General features: G+C 40.1%; 1 protein-coding gene across 6 annotated transcripts in view; it reads right to left on the bottom strand.

Moving 5' to 3' along the window:
• Positions 1-22,768, bottom strand: part of STAU2 (staufen double-stranded RNA binding protein 2) — a 150,606-nt gene that overhangs the window by 83,980 nt on the left and 43,858 nt on the right. For all 6 annotated transcript variants that reach the window (XM_053395843.1, XM_053395842.1, XM_053395841.1 and 3 more), the window contains exons 8-11: positions 21,845-22,057; positions 15,231-15,368; positions 11,040-11,171; positions 8,114-8,174 (exon numbers count right to left, since the gene is read on the bottom strand). In XM_053395843.1, coding sequence (XP_053251818.1) covers positions 8,114-8,174; positions 11,040-11,171; positions 15,231-15,368; positions 21,845-22,057 — 544 coding nt within the window. The remainder of the gene's footprint in view (positions 1-8,113; positions 8,175-11,039; positions 11,172-15,230; positions 15,369-21,844; positions 22,058-22,768) is intronic.

The following is a 22,768-nucleotide window of genomic DNA, read 5'->3' as shown; positions in this document are numbered from 1 at the left end:
GGAACGCTTGAAGGAGCTGGGTATGTTTAGCCTGGAAAAGAGAAGCCTGAGAGCAGATATGATAGCCATCTTCAAATATCTTAAGGGCTGTCACATGGAGGAGGGAGCATGTTTGTTTTCTCCTGCTCTAGAGGGTAGGACTTGAACCAATGGCAGTTGCAAGAAAGGAGATTCCAACTAAACATTCGGAAAAACTTTCTGACAGCAAGAACTGTTCAGCAGTGGAGCAGACTCTCGCGAGAAGTGGTGGACTCGCCTTTCTTGGAGGTTTTTAAACAGATGGATGGCCATCTGCCATGGATACTTTAGCTGAGATTCCTGCATTGCAGGGGGTTGTACTAGATGACCCTTGGGATTGTCCAGCAGCGCACCTTTTAGAGACCAACTAAGTTTGTTCTTGGTATAAACTTTCGTGTATCTGGAGAAGTGTGCATGCACACGAAAGCTTATACCAAGAACAAACTTAGTTGGTCTCTAAGGTGCTACTGGACTATATATATATATATATATATATATATATATATATATATATATATGAGAGAGATTCTATGTTCAGGATTGCACTGTAAATTATCAAGTGATTTTTTTTAATTTAAAAAGTTCCCTGTCGGTACTGGAAGGTTAACTATGACTTCCATGTTATAAAGAGTCTTTGAAGATCTATACAGCATGGAAACACTACTTTAACAAAAACACATTTTAAACATTAGAAAAGCTACAGAAAATGGTCGTTACCTTTCCAAATTAGCTTTCAGTTTGGAAATGGGAAGGTTTCATTTCCATGGATGACTGATACTTCTTGCAGATGGGATTTACTCTACTGAAGCCCTCGCAATACAAAACATGTATAATTCTAACTGACCTACCAAAACAGGTTGTTGGAACTAGAGGTCCTTAAAAGATATTCTGAGGACCATTTTATCTTCCTACATATTATACTACTATAGCAATTTCTTTGAGAGTCAGCTGTTTGGAAGCTCAACCTGTTTTATTTTTTGTGATAAGGGCACAGGAGCAGGGCCAGGGAAAAAACCAGTGTCAGAGTTGGAGGCGCTGAACCTGGACTCACTTCAGCTGGAAATTTCATGTAAAACTTCTGCAAGAATGCAGCAGGGGACTGACAGGTACAAGCCCACAGTTCCAAGCTTCTCTTATTGTGACAGACTGGTTGTTCCAGCCAGTCTAAACTCTGTGGTTAGACCAACACCCAAGAAGAGTGTCATGTATGTTTGTTTTTTATAAGTGCCATAAGTGCTTTTGTTTGGATTGACTAAAAGTTAGGGATCCTAAAAGCTACAGATTCACACACACACACACACACACACACACACACACACTCAGGGACTCTTTATTATCAGCATAGAATGCCTAAAGGAATACAGATCCTAGGTTCCCTGGGAGGAGGTCTACATAGTATGAGGCAAACAAGGGATTCCCAACTTGTGTTTGATTCGTAACACAAAGGTGGACCTGTGAGGATATGTATGAGTAGATGACGGGGGGTGCTTAATCCTCCCTTTCTTCAACATACACAATCCTTCCCTTTTGGCCATGTTTTGTTACAATTCTGATTCCAAGACCAAAAATAATGCCAGCTGGTTAACAAAAGACTTGGTCAGGAGTTTATTTCATCGGACAAAGTGAAAAAAAGAGGAGTTGTTATTTATGCAAAAGAAAGATTGCAACCGAAATTTATATTTAAAGATGACCAAGGAAGAATTGTGGCAGTTGAAATTCAAATTCAGGGAGAGAAATTCTTGATAGTAGGTGTTTATGCTCCAAATGAGGGGAAATCTGAATTTTTTAAAAGGTTGCATGAGACCCTGATGGACTATATGGATTACAATGTTGTTTTGCTTGGAGACATGAATGGAGTGGTATCTACACATATGGACAAGGCACAAAGACAGGTAGTCACCAAGGATGGTAGACTACCGAAAACTTTTTTTGAGATGACAGACAACTTGGATTTAGTGGACATTTGGAGAATAAAGAACCCCTTGGCCAAAGAGGGAACCTTCTTTTCTGAAGCTAAAATGACATGGACTAGAATTGACCAAATATGGGTAACTAGAGGAATGGCACCAAAGATTAGGAAAGTGGAAATCTGCCCTAAAACCTGTTCCGACCATAATGCTGTCAAGATGGAGATGAAACTAATATCAACTGGCTCCTTCAGATGGAGGATGAATGACACCTTGTTTAGAGATGAAGAAGTTTTAAAGAAGGCCCAAAAAACCTTGAGAGACTATTTTGAGATAAATATGAATACCGATGTGGAGAAAAGAGTAATCTGGGATGCTAGTAAGGCGGTTATGAGAGGGTTCTTGATACAACAGAATGCACTAAAAAAGAGAATCCAAAATGAGAAGAGGGAAAATTTTTTGGAGAAAATAAAGGAAGGTGGAAAAAAATTGAGAGCAAAACCCAAGTCGCAGGAGGTTTTGAGAGAAATTAAGTTATACCAAGTGGAACTCATGAAAATGACGAACCAAGAGATTGAATGGAAAATTAAACAAATGAGACAAAAGACATTTGAGTCAGCTAACAAGTGCGGGAAACTCTTGGCTTGGCAAATGAAAAAAAGACAAAAACAAAATACAATTATAAACTTGGAAGTGGAAGGAAGGAATGTACAGAACCCAGCTGAGATCAGAAATTGTTTCCAGAGGTATTTTAAACAACTATATACACAAGGGCCACAGAGAGAAATTGATTTAGACCAATTTTTGAAGAAAAATGGACTACAAAAAAATCTCTCAAGAAAATAAATTAATGTTGAGTGATAAAATAACTGAACAGGAGATAGAAGGTGCCATCCAGAATATGCAATTGGGTAAATCTCCAGGACCGGATGGATTGACTTCTAGATATTACAGATCTTTGAAGGAATGGCTAGTGCAACCTTTGAAAGAAGTCTGCAATGAGATAATGCAGGGGAGAGTGGCACCAGAGTCGTGGAAGGAAGTATATATCACACTTGTACCGAAAACAGAGACTGAAAAGACTCAGCTCAAGAACTACCGTCCTATATCACTGCTTAATGTGGATATAAAATTTTTGCAGACATTTTAGCTAAAAGGTTAAAAAGAGTACTAGTGGAAGAGATACATAAAGACCAATCGGGTTTTCTCCCAGGAAGACACCTTTCTGATAATGTGAGAAACATAATTAACATTATAGAGAAACTGCAAGAGAATATAAACACTAAGGCAGTTTTAATATTTGTGTATGCGGAGAAAGCCTTTGACAATATTTCTTGGACTTTTATGAAAAAGAATTTACAGGGTATGGGGGTAGGCCAAGGCTTTGAAAATGGTATAAGTGCAATATATTCAGAACAAAAGGCAAAACTAATTTTGAACAATGTGGTGACGGAAGAATTTAAAATAGAAAAAGGGACACGACAAGGTTGCCCAATTTCCCCATTCTGGAGGTTCTGGAGGTTTTGCTGAACATGATCAGAAGGGACCAGTTGGTTAAAGGCATACAGGTCGGAGCTAGATAGTACAAATTGAGAGCATTTGCAGATGACTTAGTTTTGACGTTACAGGAGCCAGAATCTAGTACTAAAAGGGTATTAGAACTAATTCAAGAATTTGGTCAGGTCGCTGGGTTTAAACTAAACAAATTTAAAACCAAGGTTTTAGAGAAAAATTTAACACAAACTGAGAGAGAGAGGTTTCAGAATATGACAGCTTTAACGGTGGTTAAGAAAGTTAAATACTTGGTGTAAAGGGAATTGGGGGTTGCTCGTGCGTAAGGGGGCTGCTGCTCTAGGCAACGTTGTCTGGCTAAACCTTTCCCTGGCTGGACAGCCCTTTCTCCGTGGCTGTGTCAGTCACTGGCAGAATCCGTCAGTGGGCGTTTCCTGAACTTCTTCCAACATAAAAGCTCTTTGACGCCAAGTCTCCGCCTAGCCTCCCTGCGCGGAAGTCTTCTGCACAGAGTGGGCGTGGCCAGCGGAGGTCCTGGGCTCTCCCTGCTGGTCTCTGTGGAAGAGTCTTGGAGCCATCTCTCCGAAGTCTTTCCCTGCTCCCCTTTCTTCCTGGTGTCATGCCGATTTCCTTCCCCAAAGGAAGTGTTCTCTCTCTCCCTGCTGGTCCCTTCTCCTGCATCGTTGGGGAGCCTTACCTCCACTCTTGGCTCCAATGGCAGTTCCCTGACACTTGGGGATCAATTTGACAGCAAAAAATGGGAATTTACTTAAAGATAACTATGAAAAATGCTGGGGTGAAGTGAAAAAGGATCTAGAAATATGGTCAAATTTGAAACTTTCTTTGTTGGGACGTATTGCTGCTATAAAAATGAATGTATTGCCTAGAATGCTGTTTTTATTTCAGTCATTGCAAATTGTGGACAAGATGGATTGATTCAAGAAGTGGCAGAGAGATATTTCAAGATTTGTCTGGCAGGGCAAGAAGCCTAGAATAAAATTTAAAATATTAACAGATGCAAAGGAAAGAGGTGGGTTTGCCTTGCCCGACTTTAAACTTTATTATGAATCAGCAGCTTTCTGCTGGCTTAAGGACTGGCTACTTCTTGAAAACACAGACATTTTGGATTTGGAAGGTTTTAACAATGTATTTGGATGGCATGCATACTTGTGGTATGATAAGATTAAAGCGCATAAAGCATTTAAAAACCATATTGTTGGGAAAGCATTGTTTAATGTTTGGATAAGATACAAGGATTTATTGGAAAATAAAACCCCAAGGTGGCTGTCACCGATGGAAGCGAAAGCTCAGAAAAAGCTCAATATGGAGGCTAAATGGCCGAAATATTGAGAAATTTTAGAACAAGATGGAGATAGACTTAAATTGCAGAGTTTTGAGAAATTAAAGAATAAAGTGTGAGATTGGCTCCATTACTATCAGATAATGGAGGCATACAATTTGGATAAGAAAATTGGCTTCCAGGTGGAAAAATCAAAATTAGAAACAGAATTGTTAGAACCTAAAACAAAGAATTTGTCAAGAATGTATAACTTGCTGTTGAAATGGAATACTCAGGATGAAACGGTTAAATCTGCTATGATAAAATGGGCACAAGATGTTGGACATAATATCATGTTTGCAGACTGGGAAAAGTTGTGGAACACCGGTATGAAATTCACGGCATGTAATGCCCTAAGAGAGAATATTATGAAAATGATGTACAGGTGGTACATGACCCCAGTCAAGCTTGCAAAAATCTATCACTTGCCCGATAATAAATGTTGGAAATGTAAGGAAAATGAAGGCACATTTTTTCACCTTTGGTGGACGTGCCCAAGGATTAAGGCTTTCTGGGAGATGATATATAATGAATTGAAAAAGGTATTTAAATATACCCTACTGAAGAAACCAGAGGCCTTTCTCCTGGGCATAGTTGACCAATCGGTGTTAAAGAAGGATAGAACTTTTTTAATGTACGCCACAACAGCAGCAAGAATACTTATTGTAAAATATTGGAAGACACAAGATTTACCCACTTTGGAAGAATGGCAGATGAAGGTGATGGACTATATGGAATTGGCAGAAATGACCGGCAGGATTCGAGACCAGGGAGAAGAGTCAGTGGAGGAAAATTGGAAGAAATTTAAAGATTATTTACAGAGATATTGTAAAATTAAGGAATTTTAGAATAATGTTGGATTGGAACTAAGTGGTTTCTAGCTGTGATGGGCTAAAAGAATATGAAAAAATGGGTTTATATAAGTAAAAATCTAAGAGCGTAATAATTTAAGAATGAGATCTGGGTAGCAAAAAGAGGGAAAGAAATTGTTGAATTAATAACTTGAACTTGAAATACAAAAAAAGGGTGGTATGAGGAGGTCCTAGAAACAAGTAAATGAAAAATAAGGAGATGGAAAGATTGATTGTTTTTAACAATTTTTGTTGGATATTTTTTCTTTTTTGTTGTTTTTTCTTTTTGTTTTTTGTAATGTAAAATCCTTAATAAAAATTATTATAAAAAAAATAATAATGCCAGCTGGTAAGAAAAATTACTTTGGGGGGGTGAGGGAGTAGTTGCCAAGGAGAATCAGCGCTTGGGGGGGTCAACCACCCCCCTATTTCCTACCAATCCACCCTTGAAAATGCCCCTTTCACGTTCATTATTTGGTAAATACACTCGTTCCTGAGAGACACCACTGTTTTCCTCTGAGGTAGTATGTAGTTCCACCCTGGGCATCCATCTTTTCTATGGCCAACAGATACATTCTATGGCATAGTCATTTTTTTTTCTTGGTTCTTTGCAGAAAAGGCCTTCTTGGAGTTCTGGCACCAATCACAACACTCAATACCCAACAGTCACCCTAGATATTGCAATTGGCTTTTGTGGGGTTAAATCTATCTAACCACCCATCTCCTATATTTCAACAAAATTGTGCTTGACAAGTGTTCTGATCTATAATGATGAAAAATATACAGTGCTTTTAAAATATTGTTAGACGTTATATAAACTTATTAATTATTTTTATTTATTTTATTTATTAAATTCCTGTACCGCCCTTCATCTGAGGACCACAGGGCAGTTTACAATATCAAAATGTGAAAATGCATAACATAGTAACAAGCAAAAACACCACCACAACCACCCCAGTTTTAAAGGCCATAGATGGTTTATTTAGCCAATATTTAAATTCAATATTGACATGAACAAGTTAAGCATGTTAAAATGTAATGGGGTGAATTCTGCTTAAGAAGCAGCTGTTACACATACATACACAAGCCTAGCCTTAATCTGCACAGACATGTACTAATCTATTTTCTCCAGATCCATTAAAACTGGTCTTTCACACCCATAAAGCCAGCTTCAACTGGATTACCCGGTGTCCTGTTTTGAGATGGGTGGGGCTCAGGTATATCAGGAACTCTTATATCAGAAACTAACTATAGTCTTTTCAGCTACTATTAACACAAGATGAACTGAATCAGAAACATAAATTTCCAAGGTACTTTTTAAGCTTAAGAGTAAGGGTTTTTGTTTTTACTTCTTTGCCAGTGTCTCAGAGGTTGTCAGTGATGTGCATCAGGAAAGACAGCTGGATGAAATGTGTGAAGCAGTAAATGTTCAGGAGGGCCAAAGGGAACCACAAAAATGAGGAAAGGCAAGCAGAAGGAGAAACAATGATGACAGGAATTTGAAAGAAGCCGGAAGAAGCTTCATTATAAGATTAGAGGAAATTATGGCAAGTTTGCGGACAGAGTAACATTCTTGGGAGAAGAAGATGGACTAGGGGCAAATACCTGGGAATTGTAGTTTCAGAGATACAGTTCCCAGCACTCTTAACAAACCAGAGTCACCTGGATTCTTGGGGAGAAATCACGTGCTTTAAGCATGCATTGGGGGTACTTAAAATGTATGATGTGGATTTGCTCTAAGAACGTTAAATATCTGTTCACCTAAATTTTAGTTTAAGCCATGTTTTTCCACAGGACCAAAGATCATCTGTTTTTAAAAATCATGGACTCTACTGAATTGTTTAAAATTTGTGTATCTCAAAATGAATTCATTGGGAAGAAATTACAAATGCTTCATGACATTTTCCCAAGTCAAGGACCAGAGCCATTAGAATTCTTAGACTCAATCGGATGATTAGGTCTACTCACACAACCTTTGAACTTCATTAATGGTCTCTTTGGTTTTACATATGCTCTGGGAATCTTTAGAAGTCAAGCATTTATAGATTTCCACTTCTCAGATGCCAGCCATCAAGAGCAGAAGGACAACATAAAAACATCAACAAAACCAACCTTATGGAACAAGCATAACTGATATCTCTACAATATCTGAAATTTTGTTTGTCTTTTACCCTTCAATCATAATCTCATGTTCAGATTGGTAGCCAAAGACTAAAAAGTGGGAGGGGGGAATTAATAAAGTATTAGGCAACGCATGCATTGCAAAATAGAAAAGAAAAATATTGCGATGTACCATTTCACAAGCAAAACATAGGCTACCATCTTTCTTCACAAGACTATAAACCTTTAAAAAAAGACATATGCTGTACCAGAAAAAATGTCCTGGATAAACTAACATTATCTATAATAATTTTAAAATGGTAGTTTAAAGCGGAGCAGAAGGTGAGAGAATATTAAAAATGAATGAATATAGAAATGTCACTTACTGTTATTTGCTGATTCAGGATATTCAACATTTTGGCCATTCCACCCCTTGATGTCACCTGGCTGACAAAGATAAACAAGAACAAAAATCACTGCATGATATAAAGCATAAATACTGTGAAATAACATTTCAGTATACATAGAAATTTGTCAGTAGGGGTAGGATGTTTAGAAAGTTCTGTGCACTGTTTTATCGATAAGAAAATCAGTAGAGTCCTGCTGGATTAAACCAAATATCCATCTTGTATAGCACCCTATTTTCCACAATGGCCAACAGATGTCTCTGAGAAGCCCACAAATACGACATGAAACTGTCTCCTGTTTTTGCCATCCAGCAACAGGATATTGTTAGCATCCATCTGTCTCAAGAGACAATAGGGTACATCTCCGGGTCTGAAGTCAAACCTCTGCATTAGCACAGAAGTAACCTCCCTGGGGCGCAAGCCTGGGCAGTGTGTATTGAGGTCCTGGGATGCACAGATGACAAGACCTGCCTCTCGGCCTCGCTGATGTGGTCCAAAAGAAAGCAGAGAAATACATGTGGCACCAGCTGGGCTGCAGGACTTGCCAGAAGGAGGCGTACCAGGTGCCATGCAACTGTCTTAGGGACTCCACTCTGGATTTGTGCAGGGTTTGCTCTTTAGGCTTTTCTTCTCCTCAAGGCAGTGGAGATTTAAGATCAGAGCTTTCCTTCTCCTACATGAGTTACCTTCCCAGGTTGAAGAGCCTCACCTGCCCCTCACTTCCCTCTACAGCACAGACAGAAACCAGTTTCTTGACTCTTGAACCTACTATTCTTGTCCACTCAATCTGCCCAAGCCTGTCTTCTCATGCAGGGGAAGTCCCTAACTCAGCATGATGTGGCTGCTATTTCATACTGACAGCTTCTGGAAGCCACAGACTGGGAACCAAAGTTGGGCAAACTACCCCAGAAGGAGCACCAGAGATACTACCCCTCTCCTAACACCCCATACGCCCTGGGAACAGATACTCAGCAACATTGTTCCTTTGCGACAAAAGTAATGGGTGCCCATACTGCTTCTAAATCTGAAGCTGATAATACAGTCATCATGACTAGTAGCCACTGACTGATTCTTCTTCCACGTGTTTGTTAAATCCCCTTCTAAAGTCATCTAAGCTAGGGGCCATCACCACATGTTGTTACCACAAATTCCATAATTTAATTACGCACTCTCTGGAATTTCCTGTCAATCTGTTTCATTGGATGGCTCCCAGTTTTTCTCCCAGAAGGAGAAAAAAATGTATTCTGTATCCACTTATTCAATGCCATGCAAGATTTTCATGTCTCCTCTTAATGGCTGTTTCCCCCTTAATCTAAGAAACCCCAAGCACTGTAGATTTTCTTGATTAGATAAATTTATTTAAAAGCTTTCAGTTGATCAAAAAGCTGTCCATGATTAAACTGGACAACATTTAATACAAATGTTTATAAGAGCCACACACGGCAAGCACCATCTTAAGAGGTGTTACCCCTTGTCTCTCAAATTGCAAGGAATGCCTTTTCTTCTGTGATGCCTGCCAGGACGCAGGCATGCACTGTCTGAAAACAAGCATAGGTTCCTTTCTTTAGAAAAAAATATTTTTACTCATATGCAATTTTCATATGCAAATGTAATAAATTGCTTAATCAATTATTAATTCTTTAAAAAGGCAACAGCTCTACTTGGAAAGAACTCATTTTGTTACTATAACAAATTTGCTCAGGGATATGGTATCACAATTTGATCTACCACAAGATGTTTGAGGACTAGTTTTATTATCCTTCAGTAGCAGCTCTTGGCAAAATCCCATATATTACACTATGGAAAGGTTTCAGTTCAGAACCGTGTCTGAATGCGCTTGGAATAAGGATTCAGATGGATGCGGGCATTGAATGGGGAAAGGGTTGTACTGTGTGGTAGAGCACACACTTTTCATGCAGAAGATCCCAGATTCAATTCATCACAATTACGTCTGAAACCTGCTTTCAGGCAGACCATGGGCAGGGGAAAATTTCCAGTTAGTGGTCAGATACTAAGATCCCCAAGCTGCACAGGCCATTTTGACAGGTGGGCAGGGCTGCCTACTTATCAAACAACTGACATCAGGTGAAGAAGCATCTCCCCTTGCTAGGAAGCACGAAAAACCAAGAGAGACAAGGCCTCAAAATGATGGTGAGAGCTTCCACCCTCAAACCACTTATCCTAAGGATCTTCAGAGCCCCAGGGTTTCTCCGCAGAAGACACCTAATCAACGCTTCACTCTAATGCAGAGCTTTCCAAATTTTTCATGTCGGTGACACACTTTTTAAACCTGAATCATTTTGTGACACAATAATTCAGATTTACTAGCAAACCGAAGGTTAAGCAACTCCCTTTCCAGCCTTGGGAGGAGCACAGGGAGTGTTTGTGCGACACCCCTACACACTGCAGCTGACGACACACTAATGTGACGCGACACACAGTTTGGAAAGCTCTATTCTACTGGGTATTTTACAAGGACTATGTCATGTGGTTAACTTTTAAAAAAACCCTTCTTGAGATCCTGCCTCTTTGCTTTGCTTTTGGGGTTTTTCTTTTGATGCTGTCTCTTACGAGCCACTGCAACAGAAAACTAAATCTAGGTGCAGCAAACTGGGAACATATCTACTCACAGCAATGAGACTGAATATATTTGAAGTCTTAGGTCAGGGATGGGGACCTGTGGCCTTCCAGATATTGCTGGACGATATATTTGAAGTCTTAGGTCAGGGATGGGGACCTGTGGCCTTCCAGATATTGCTGGACGACAACTCTCATCATCCCTGACTCCCATGCCAGCTGTGGAGGTGGAGCCCAACAACATCTGGAGGGCCACAGGTTCCCCATCTCTGTCTAAGATCTTAGAAGCGTGAAGATATCCCTCTCTTGTATCAGGTATAATTCTTACCTTTTCCATCTGTTCTTGAAGTGGAGATGAGGCTTTATAGCCAAGCTGTAGCAAGATCGCTTCAGCTGCATTTCTTTTTGCTATCTTCTTGTTTGGGCCTGTACCTGTTGTAATCTCGTTTCCTACCTTGACCTAGTAAAACAGAACAAAAAGGTGTTAATCATTATAACATTGTTCTTGGAAAGTAAGAGTAAGAATATACTTATGCACAGAAGCACTTCTGAAGTTTGTGAGTGTCTTAAGAGACGAGCACGTATTTGAAGTTCTTATAGTACTTTTCTACTGAACTTGTGAATCAAGAGAAATCCAAGTTCAAGTTCTTAGTCACAAAACTAACTGGTGACTTTCAGGAGTCACTTTCTCTCAACTTAGCATATTTCATAGGGTTGCTATGAAGATAAAATGAGAGGAAATGTACTGTATAACTGTACAATTTGAAAGCTTATTTCTTGGGAAATGTGTTTGATCACACTTACATAATTTCAGAATTTTGGATTTCAGCTGCACCGTACAGAATTTTTTTTTGTATAAAATACCGTATTTTTCGCCCCATAGAATGCACCGGCCCATAGGACACACCTAGTTTTTTTTGGGGGGGAAATAAAGAGAGAAACAAATATTTCCCCCCCCCCCAGGTGCAGGGCTGGAAGAACCAGGTCGGGGAAAAGTGGGAAGGCGTGCTCCGCCTCCCCACTGTCCCCCGAGCTTGTGGGACTGGCGATGGGGAGAAGCGCTGCTTTCCCCATCGCCAGCCTCCAAAGCAGGTCGGGGAACAGCGGGAAGGCGCGCTCCGCCTCCCCACTGTCCCCCGAGCCGACCCCCGCCGACCCCTCTCGCTCTCCAGGCTTTAGCGAAAGCCTGCATTCGCCCCATAGGACACGCACACATTTCCCCTTCATTTTTGGAGGGGAAAAAGTGCATCCTATAGGGCGAAAAATACGGTAAGTCTTTCCTCAAAACACTACAAATGCAATCCTGCACACTTTCTGCTTAGTTGAAGGAAATAACAGGGTTGATATAAATTATGTATTCACAAAACAAAAAAATCTGCTATCTATCAAATCATTGAAAGCACTCTCTGTGCATTCCTTGCAACCAAATGTTTATTTCACTGCAAACGTTTTGCAGTGTTTCTGAAATATGCTGAGGCTCAGGCTTTGTCAGACCTTGCAGGTAGGAAGTTCTATAGAAAGTGAACTGAGATTAAGGCTGCAATCCAATAGACACTTATTTGGGAAAAAGTGCCACTGAACATAAAGGGGTTTATTCCCGAATAGACACGTATAATTATGCTACAAATGAAATGTTTTGGTTTAAAAATAAAATAAAATTAGAAAACTACAATGAAGTGAAAATTAATTGCATGATGCATGAACTGTTCTTTCTCAGACCTGTAAAGCTGGTTTAGGTATTATTGTAACCTCTATCAAGGATTAAAGGTCTGACTACAAAGAAAAAGCTTGCTGAAATTAACTTTGGGAACAGAACACCAACTAATGTCATCAGAGGTTTTCTTCTGTTTATCTAACGGTCAGCATAAGTAATTGGATCCATTTCATCACATCTAAACTTGCTCTTTGTGTGACAGATAAAAATGAACATATTATCTCTAGATACTTTATTTCCACATTCAATTAGAACAAATGAAAACATGGTTTAGGCACTTTATACAAAAGACAATTTACTTTGATAAGTTTGTGAAGGGCATAATAAATCTTGTGGGACTCTGTCTCTGTCTAATGTGATATGATTTTAGCATGAACATTTCAAAAACAGTATCATGAGTCTTAGGTTACAAAGTTTATTTACAACCAGTAGAAACATCTCAACTAAAAGAAACAGGCAGGATCAAACTACAAACAGCTTTGTTGCTTTTCATAGGAGTTTCAAACACAAACTTAATTCTCCCATTGAAATCAGCAAGACCTGAAAATGCAAAACTTTGATGGGAGCGTATTCTAACTAATGTCCCTTGAAAGAGAAGGCATAATGTGTACTATGTCTATAAAATTGTCAGTGTCCAACATCATTTATCTTTTTCATGACCAGATAGAAGGGTATTAGTGTGTGTGTGTGTGTGTGTGTGTGAGAGAGAGAGAGAGAGAGAGAGAGAGAGAGAGAGAGAAACTGCAAGTGGGACAGACAGATAACAGCTTTCCTCCTTTTGCTCCTATATTTTAGATTGATTATGGCTAGGGAAGCCCCTCTCCCAGCTGCAGTCAGCACTGCACTGGAGAAAGATGAGAGCTGGACTTGCACCCATCCTTTGCTGCCCAGTAATGGTAGCTTATACGACAAGCCAAGGCGATTTTCATCACAGTCCTCCCCCCGTCCCCCTGCAACAAACCATCTGACTGGTTTTAGCTATACAACAGGGCCGGGAACCTTTTGGCTCCAGACGCTAGATCCTTAATACTGACATCACATTGTTGTGGGTTGTCCTGTCCACCTGTAAAATCGCTTGTGAGTGGGATTCCCAAGTATAGGAACTGCTTTCCAAAGAGCGTTGCCAGACCTATGCTTTGTGAGCCTTCCCACACTTCTCTTTGCCATCCCTGATGTTGGAGGAAGGGAGGGGGTGCTTGTAAATGGAGGATCAAATGTCTTAAAGCCCTTTGCAAAAGTGCCCTTTGAAGTAGCTCTGTGCCTCTCTTTTAAGTAAGCATGTTGGTGGGAAGTGGGGGAGAGAACAAAGAAACTTGCATTATACAGTGCAGGCTCCTTTCTCCTCTCCCTGCCTAATAAAAGAAGTGCTGCTTCAAAGAGCTCTTTTGCAAGGGGCTTTGACTCCACCTCATCAAATGATGAGTGGGTTTGAAATCTTGCTGCCTTGACAACTATGTTTCCCACTGGGAAAGGGGGAACATAATCAATGCAGGATTAAGCCATGGCGAAGTCAGGTGATGTGACAGGTGGGTATGATTTGAGGGAAATGACCTCAAGGGCCAAACTGGCGGGGGGGGGGGCAATATTGGTCCATGAGCTGGAGGTTCTCCACATCTGCTCTACAAGTTATTAAACAGAGATATCTCTCAGTTCTACAACTATTGAGGTTTTGAGATTGTTTAGGGTGTGCTGTCAATTTTATGACTGTTGTGGGGTTTTTTTTAGCTTTATTGACTGATTCACTTTTCCCTGGACTTGAAACAATAAACTGCTTGCTGAGTCTTCTCTGTACACTGCAGATAATGTTCAGCCTCAATCATCACACTAGTCTGGTGCAGTGTTTTCCACCATTTCTCTGGTGAGTTGTCTCTAGTGAGCTGTTCTTTCCCATTCTGAGTTCGATATTTTTATAATGAAGAACTTGTACATGCATTTGCTTATTTCCTCCTCCATCCAAATCCATTGTCCTTTTATGTCCAGTCTTTTCAGAGGGTAAGTCTGAACAGGGACTGGCTTTGTTTTAATGATTCTGGGAGTCTTTTTTTGATGAAGAGTGGGATAAACAATATTTAAGCAAATAATAACAAGAGTATGATTACTATCCAGCCATCTCTGAATGCATCTTTTTACTTGTGACTATACATGTGTATTAATGCAACAACTGAATTCAGGAATATTTATGTATGATGTATTTCTTCTAATTTGCAATATGTCGCCAGCAACAGGCAACACAACAAACCAGACCAGACTTAGCAATGTTTGGAAACAGAGATTCTTGGAACATGTTTGGCTGTTTATGTTTCCAACATTGTTTTATTAAAGCTTTCCATATATGCACAATTTGTGGTTCTGCATCTTTTTCTGCTCTTTTAGATGTGGCAGCCATTTATGCTATGACACACCCCGGGGCAACCATTTTGTGAGTGATGCCCACACCACATTCTCAGAATTCCATATGTGCCCATGGGCCTCCAAAATCTGATAACCAGTGGTTTCAAACATTTGGAAACATTTGGATACTTGTACTAATGTATATTTTACATGTAGGTTTGTGTGTTAAAAATGCATCCTTTTGGCAGGGATAGCTACTTAAACACAGAGAAAAAAATAAATGACAGCACTGTTCCTCTCATTAGCTTGCTTCTATAGCAAGAAAAGTTGAACAGAGAATGACAAAAGAAGTTTTAAATGATTATTTAAAACATTTGAAATATTATACTTGTGTTAATCTTTTTTCTTCTTCTTATTTTGTCAGAGTAAAATAAGTAGAGCAAAAAGCACCAATCTGAACACAATTTGAGGCACCTGCATAACAAACTCTCGGCGACGAGGCAGTCCCCTTTCTGAAATAAGAAGATACTCTGGTTCCTTTTCCCTTTTGGCTTGTTGAATCTGAGCCAGACGGCTAATGGGGTTCATTCCTTGACCATATTCGGGTCCAGTCTAAAAAGAGAGAGGAAGAAATGAAACAGGCTTTGTTCTGAAGGCAGTTATAAAGTATGTTCCTTTGCGAAGGTGGGTTCTCACCAATTCCACTTCCAACAGTTTACATCCGTTGAGAACTCCTGAACACATTTCCACAGGTGTCATCATATGAAAACATAGCCATACAAGTGGCATCCACCCATCTTGCTTATGCACAATAAACTATACCTGTATAATAACTTTTTTCAAACAACCACAACATTCTCATATGCATACTGCAAGGAGGAGTTCAGAAGTTTTTGCTTTCATTTCCTGTTAATGGCAGCTTCCTTTTTCATTCAAACAGGAAACTGTGGTCAGTATTAGCTATTGTGTGTCTAAACAAGCCAGTTTTAGAAACCAAGGTTTGACGGTTTGCACAGCACAATGTTTCAGGCACTTTCTGGCTCTCTCTCGCTCTAGAGTTTGAGGCCTGGGGTGCCTGAATAGATGTCTTCTCTGATTCTACCACCTTTCACAAAAAAACAAAACAGAAAAGTTGCCTAACCTCTGCCTTACATTGCACAAAGAACTGTGGAGTGCCTTTCCCAGAATATCTTTCATTTCAGCTTTCCAAACGCAATAAAACCTCCCAGATTTGCACCAAGGCATTCTTGCTCCTTGAGTTTCCCTCAGACATCATTCCAATTTATACAGAATATAGAAACTACTTAGGGAACGCACCCTTCTGAAGGGTTTTGTCCGTTTCAGTCCTTGCAACAATACTGTGAGCTTGGTGAATTTTACTGGACCACTTATAAAGACAGGAAAGGAGAAAGGTCAGAGAGATTAGCTTTCCTAACATTACACAACAAGACAAGATCGAAAGATAGGTTGACACTCGCCCCACCACCCCCAGACAGCCTATATAAAGCATCCCCCATGATAAATTAAGTGTAAGGTAAATGCTTGCTTGATGCAGATAGCTATCAAACCTGATAGTGTGGAAGTGTGCGCTGGCAGTAACATGTGCAGGGAGATTAGGGCACAAAATAATTTATCTAATGCCATATGTGTTTGGGTCTTATGCCACAATAGTAAAGAAGAATTTATAAGTGAGGTATGAATGAAGTTTGCATACAGACTTCAGCAGTGATCTGCAAGTCAGCTAAGCTAAAATTGTTAAATGTAAGCTAGTCGTAATTCAAAATGTAACATGTTTGGTTATAGGTCACTGCACTTTTAAACAATAAACAACTATATAATAAAGACAACACTAAAACACACACATACACACATTACAAAAGGGTGCAAGTTACTTAAATAAATACGAGCTACCTGACCAATATGCAAACCATAGATATCATTAGGATTTCGATAAGGACTATATAAACGGAAAAATAAAAATCCCTCATATGAACATAAGACGAACCCTACCAGATCCAACCAAAGGCCCATCTAGTCCAACATCCTCTTCTTCCTGTGGCCAACAAGATGCCTATGGGAAGCACATAAGCAGCTCTCTCCCCACTTGTTATTCTCAGCAGCTAGTATTCATAGGCCTATCACCTTTGACAATAGAGGTAGTGCACAGGCATTCTGGCTAGTAGCTTTTTATAGCCTTATTTTTTGTTGTGACTGCAACACACATGTACTGGTCAATGTGAGAGTAACTGAAGCCTCCATTGCTACAACATGTCTGCCTTTGACTGCCTCCTTGGTTTAACTTTCCATCTCAAGATTGCTCTGGGCGTTTTGATCAGGTGGATGACAGTATGTTCCCATTACTAAATTACCCTTGGGGCCCAGGATTGCCACTCACAGACTGTGCCTTTTGGGATTTCTAGCTTGTTGGACTCTATTCAACATCCAGTGTGACACTACTTCCAGAACACCATTCATTGATCCTCCTAAAAAGTTTGTATCCATAGATAATGATGTCCTGTTGTTTGCTTCCATTCCACCAGGTTATGCCCACTATATCTATGTTCAGCTATAATGTAATGTCTTTCTCCTAATGTCTTTGGCACATACATTTTACCCTACAGCACTTTGGCTTCTTTGAATTGCTATAATATTCCACTGCACTTTCACTGCCCAGTTCTACCCATCTCCCATTTGAACAATAAAAAACACATGATTTTGGATGACTTATCCAGAACTGGATGCTTCTCTGCTCCTATCAGCTTTCTCCCAGCTGCTCTGTCACCTTTTTTTTATTTTAAGTGCCAACAGTGTACTTCCATTCCTGTTCAAATGAAGCCTATCCCTTTTTGTACATGCCCTGATCATCCCAAAATGTTCCCCAATGCCTAACATCTCCAAACACCCACTCCTGACACGACTGTCTCATTCATATCCTGAGACTCCTCAGCTCTGCCTGTCTTGCAGGCCCTGGCTAGCATTTCGGAGAAAGCCACTTTGAACGACCTGGACTTTCAACCTACTACATAGCCATCTATTTTTTTCTCCTAGAAAAACAACATCCTTGGAGCCAACATGCCCCACAACCATTGAACTCTCCCCAGCCCTATCTACCAGCTCATCAAGGCAACGTGTAAGATCTGTAACCCTTGAACCAAGCAGGCAAGTCACCAGGTTGCCTTCATGCTTATCAGAAACACAGCTATATATGTCACCAGTGAATAAACTGTCCACTACCAAGAAGTCTCATAGGGATATCCTTGGCATGAGTTAATAACCTGCTCACTTCCCAAGGAAAAGGCCTCTTCCAAAGGATAATTTCTCTCTTACTCAGAGTGACATCCTTCTTCCCCGAGACTTCAGAGCCTGGAAGTGGTATGTTGCTATCACATCCCTGAAGGTCATGTTCAACAACCTCTCTGACCACCTCAGTTTCTTTAGGTCAGCTTGTTCTCTGAGAGTCAGGGCCTCAAATATTGAAGTCTTATTCTTCATTGTCCAAACAATACTTGCATTAATAGAGTATATTTATCAGAAATGGGCTATCATCTGTTAATCCAAATGATATACATTTAGCAAATTTATGGATAAGTTGTTCTAATAGCTTCAGTAAGTCGCTTCCAATAGTGACAGCTGCAACAAAACATGTCTCTCTCTACAGCCACTGCAGGAGCTTAACTCTCCAATGGTTTGGCTTCACCCCTGAAGGGGCACTCTTCCATTATCACCCGAGACAGATGGATGCTGACCAGCTTCAGTAAAACTAAATCAGCTTATAGCGAAACACTCCACTGTTTGCTGTTGCTTGGGCTGCCTTTCATCAAATTTAGCTTTGTGATTTTCTTTAGTAATTAGAGCTTGTAAGCTGGGTAACTGTGCTGAAAGAATCTGAATTCTGAAAGCACCTGCTTTGCATTGCTGCATGCAACTTAACAAGGTGCAAGGAAACATCATTCATGGTGAAATAGTTTTAACTGCTTTACTGCATAATTATTTTCCTCCTGACCCTCCCCCCCCCACCCAAACCACCCCAATAAAATAAAATCAGGTAGGGAAGGGATGCTTACAAAATCTTTTGTGGAGATGAGAAGCTAAAAAGATCGTTTTTATGATGCTGAGCCGAAGTGGTAATGTTTCACAAATTATATAGGGGATGGCATATGGTTGACTTGTACAACACCTGAGTTTGATCAGATTTAATGCAGATAAGTCTAACTCTAGCCCTTTCCCTGCTTTCAGGAGGAATTTCGGATGAATACACAAATCAGGACCAGCCCCTCTAGACTGAAGCTCATGAATCCTAGAAGAAGCAATAAATCCACTGCCACCATGAATAAACACTCCATTTAAGAAACTTGAGCTCACAGGAATTTAGGAGGTTAAGAAAGAAGCTTCATTACACCACTAGAAAGCACACTAGTATCCTATAACAGAAAAAACAGTTTTGATGGATGGGTTGGTTACCATTCAACAAGTACTTATGGACATGATAATTATAAGGCAACTAGGACCTGGATCTGCAGTGAGTTCCTGAGAATCAAAGAGTTATATCACACAACTTCTAAGTAGTGATTATTTTAAAGTGTGAGCAAAGAAAACCAACTTTCAATCCATGGAAATTTGATTCTTTGGATTCAGTGCTAAGCGCAATCTTTGGTTAACTAATGTAAAAATCCTGAACAGAAAAGTTTACACCTCCTTCAGACACAAAGTCTTAGATTCCAAGACTGTGTGAAGGAGCTAACTTTGACAAATTTCATCAATATATATCAAAGATAATTTGACTCAAGATCACCTGGATTCCTGCCCCCCCTGTCATTTAGTACACAAACATATATTGTTCCCCTGTAGTTCCATGAGGCTTTTCTCCTTTTAGGGAGGGCACATGCCTTGCATGCTGAAGGTCTGAGGTTCAATCCTTAGTATCTTAATAAAATTATAATAAAAAAATCACATTCTAGGTCACACGAAAGACGTCTCCCTGTTTCAAGGTGTTGTCAGGCACACACAGGTCATCCACAGGGCAGGAAGAACGTGAGGCACGAAATGCAATTAGCTTTTATTTACAGAAAGTAACAACAAAGCAGAGTTACTCAGGCTCAACTTATTCAGCTGGCGATGTTGCTGGAACTGACCACTGCTCCCTTTCTCTTCTAGCCTCTCACTCTGGATCCTCCCCCCAAGCAGACGAAGGCTGTGTCAAGGTAGTGGGCTTCTCCTCTGGGCCTGTCTGGCTCACTGCTCAGCAATGTGCAGGTCTCTCCTAGGCTGAGACTGTCCTGCTGCTAAGTAGCCAAGGAAACCTCTGAGAAGACAGTGAGAACCAGGATCAAGGAGGAGTGCAGGCAGATGACGCCAGTAGGTTAGCAGGCAGCCAATATAGGTCTGAAGTTCAGGAGCAAGAGTCAGATCAAAGCCTTACAGGACCATGGACAGATCACTGGGTTCAAGGAATTTGTTCTTACAGAATCCTAGGTCCAAGCAATGACTAATATCTCATTCCAGGTCCTGAATGTACTTTTAAGGCTCCACTCCCAGTTGTTTAAAAGCATAGTAGTAGCCCTTGGGCCAAGATGCTAGCACTTTGGCACCTTTTCCATAGTCTTTTTGGTGCCTGCTAAAGATGTTCCTTTGTCCACAAACCTTCAAAAAATGTTATCCAAGCTGGCATCTGTCTTGGATTTGAACTGATTTTATGTATGTGCAGTTTCAAACTGATTTTGTGTTTATAATCGTTTTTTTAAAACCCTTCTTATACATGCAATTGTTTTAACTGTGTGTGTGTGTATCTGCTTTATATATGTTATAGTGTAAATTGCTTCGGGGTTCCTTGTGGGAAGGAATTTATAGCTGAAATTTATAAATAATAAGGCAATAGGGTGCAAGGCATTCTTGGGAGGGAAAGCAGCTGGCAGGAGAACAATTAAGCACCTCTTCCACCTGTCAATTTACTGAAAATTGAACCCTGCCCCACTACCACTCTGCAGCTGTTCACAGGTGACCTTGGTTCCAAGGTCTGGGCCTGCCACCGAGCATCTGGTCCAGCCCGCCAAATTAGCTTTTCAAGTGCTGTTTTCATAGCCAGATTGGTGCAGCAGTATCGGGCAGATGACAAGGCTGCAACAAGCATTTTGCTCTTGCTATGATCCAAGGAGTATTGCTCAGCTTTGTCTATAAACTTTATGAGCCCATAACAATCTAACTGGATGCAGCTGGACTACTTTGTCTCAGCACTGGAACATCTTTTAAAAAACACGATAAAGGCAAAAACAGCACAAACAAAGCTACTCATCAAATGGGTATCATAAAGGCAGCAAAAACAAATGATGGATAGATTTTATACGAGGACTGCTGTCTGGTGGCACAAACACGCTTGGGAAGGAACGGAGCTAGAAGCATCAGTGTGTTATAGCAAGCACACCTATTAACTACAGCTACCTAACTTTTGGAATACAAAGCTCTGTTCTGTCCTTTATCTTTATTTAAAGTGAATAAAACGGGGGAAAGGCAAATGATTAGCTTACCAAAAGGTCACTTTATTACTATTTGCAATAATTAGGTTTGTCTTAAATGAAAAGCAAATGTTTAAAAACCCAGTAATGATGTCTGGGTTTATAGCATAAAATATCATATTGTATCATATAGTATTATGTTTTTGGCATTAGTACTATTTGCAATTTAAGGCAAAATATTCTAGTATAGAAACAGCTGTTTCCTGGGCCCAACTGTGAGATACGTGGCAGCCCTTCAAAGGGCTGTTTGTAATGGAGAAGGGGCAGAATGGAATGGGGTGCTTAACTTTCGCTTGTCACATGCTTTCCCCCAGACGTTTTCCTCCCCTGCACTACTGCTCTCTACCCATGGAGTTCCAGAACTGTATGTGTGAGCAGAAGTCGGATCCAGAATGAGATGCATATGCAAACCATATGCAATGTTCTGTGGAAGTGACTAAAAGTAATCCTCAGCTTTAAAAAAAGCCACAGGTGTATCTTCCTGATCAAAATAAAAATTGCACTACATACGTTGCAAACCATAAAAGGCAAATGAAAGCATTAAGTTTGGCAACTTCTATTATTCGAATGCATCATTACCTTTAACATTGTTCTGGGGCGTTTTTTAAAATGAAGCTTTGGCTTTTCGATCACAGGAAGAGGGGGAAGTTTCCGTAGTTCTTGCAGGACAGCTATTGCGGCTCGCTTCTTTGACAGTTTCTTGCTGTTTCCTTCACCTTCTGCAGAGAATTCTCCCACTGACACTCGGGTAACAAAACTCTTCATATGCGGTGGCCCACTTTCCTTTATTACCTATCAGCCAAGACAGGACATGGAAATGAAATTATTATAGGATTCATTTCTATTACATAAATTTGTCCTTATTATAATTATTTGTATGGAAATACGGTGAGCAGGAATAGGAAGATTAACAACCAGGTTTATTAAAGAAGGCTTGATAATGTATATTATGTCAGAGAGTAAAATTTTACCCCCTGTGGATTTTCATTCCAACCAAACAACCCCTTTCTTAGATTATAACTTTTAATAAGAATCCAATCTGCATAAAAACCTGATCGCAATAAGCTCATTCGGCAGTAAATCCCACTAACTTCTACTGAGAGAGCCAGTGGAACATAAAGATGAAGAGATTTAACTGTGAATCAGGGAGTCCCAGGCTCAAACTTTGCCTCTTCCAATGAATTCTCTAGGTGGCATTAGGCCTCAGTTCTCTGTCTGCAATATGGTGGGGATGGTGAGGATAATATTGCTGACATAATGTACAGGGCTGTTGTGTGGATTACAACTAGACTGTGCATGTGAAGTGCTTTCAATACATGGACGTTATATGCAAATGTTGCCGAAAAATTTATCACCTACTACTTATACCATCCCCTCAGACCGTTTGTTTGCTTTGGAAAGACAATGTACAGCTAAGAGAGTGTGAAACAGAGATAACATAAAAGCAAAGTTCTAAGAGTCAGTGTGTTCAATGGAATAAAGTGAGTTGGGACATGTGAGTTG

Source organism: Podarcis raffonei, chromosome 7 (assembly GCF_027172205.1).
Source record: "Podarcis raffonei isolate rPodRaf1 chromosome 7, rPodRaf1.pri, whole genome shotgun sequence".
In the NCBI taxonomy this organism is placed as follows: Eukaryota; Metazoa; Chordata; class Lepidosauria; order Squamata; family Lacertidae; genus Podarcis; species Podarcis raffonei.
Note: the sequence above shows the minus strand (reverse complement) of the source record. Positions and strands in the feature narration are given on the sequence as shown.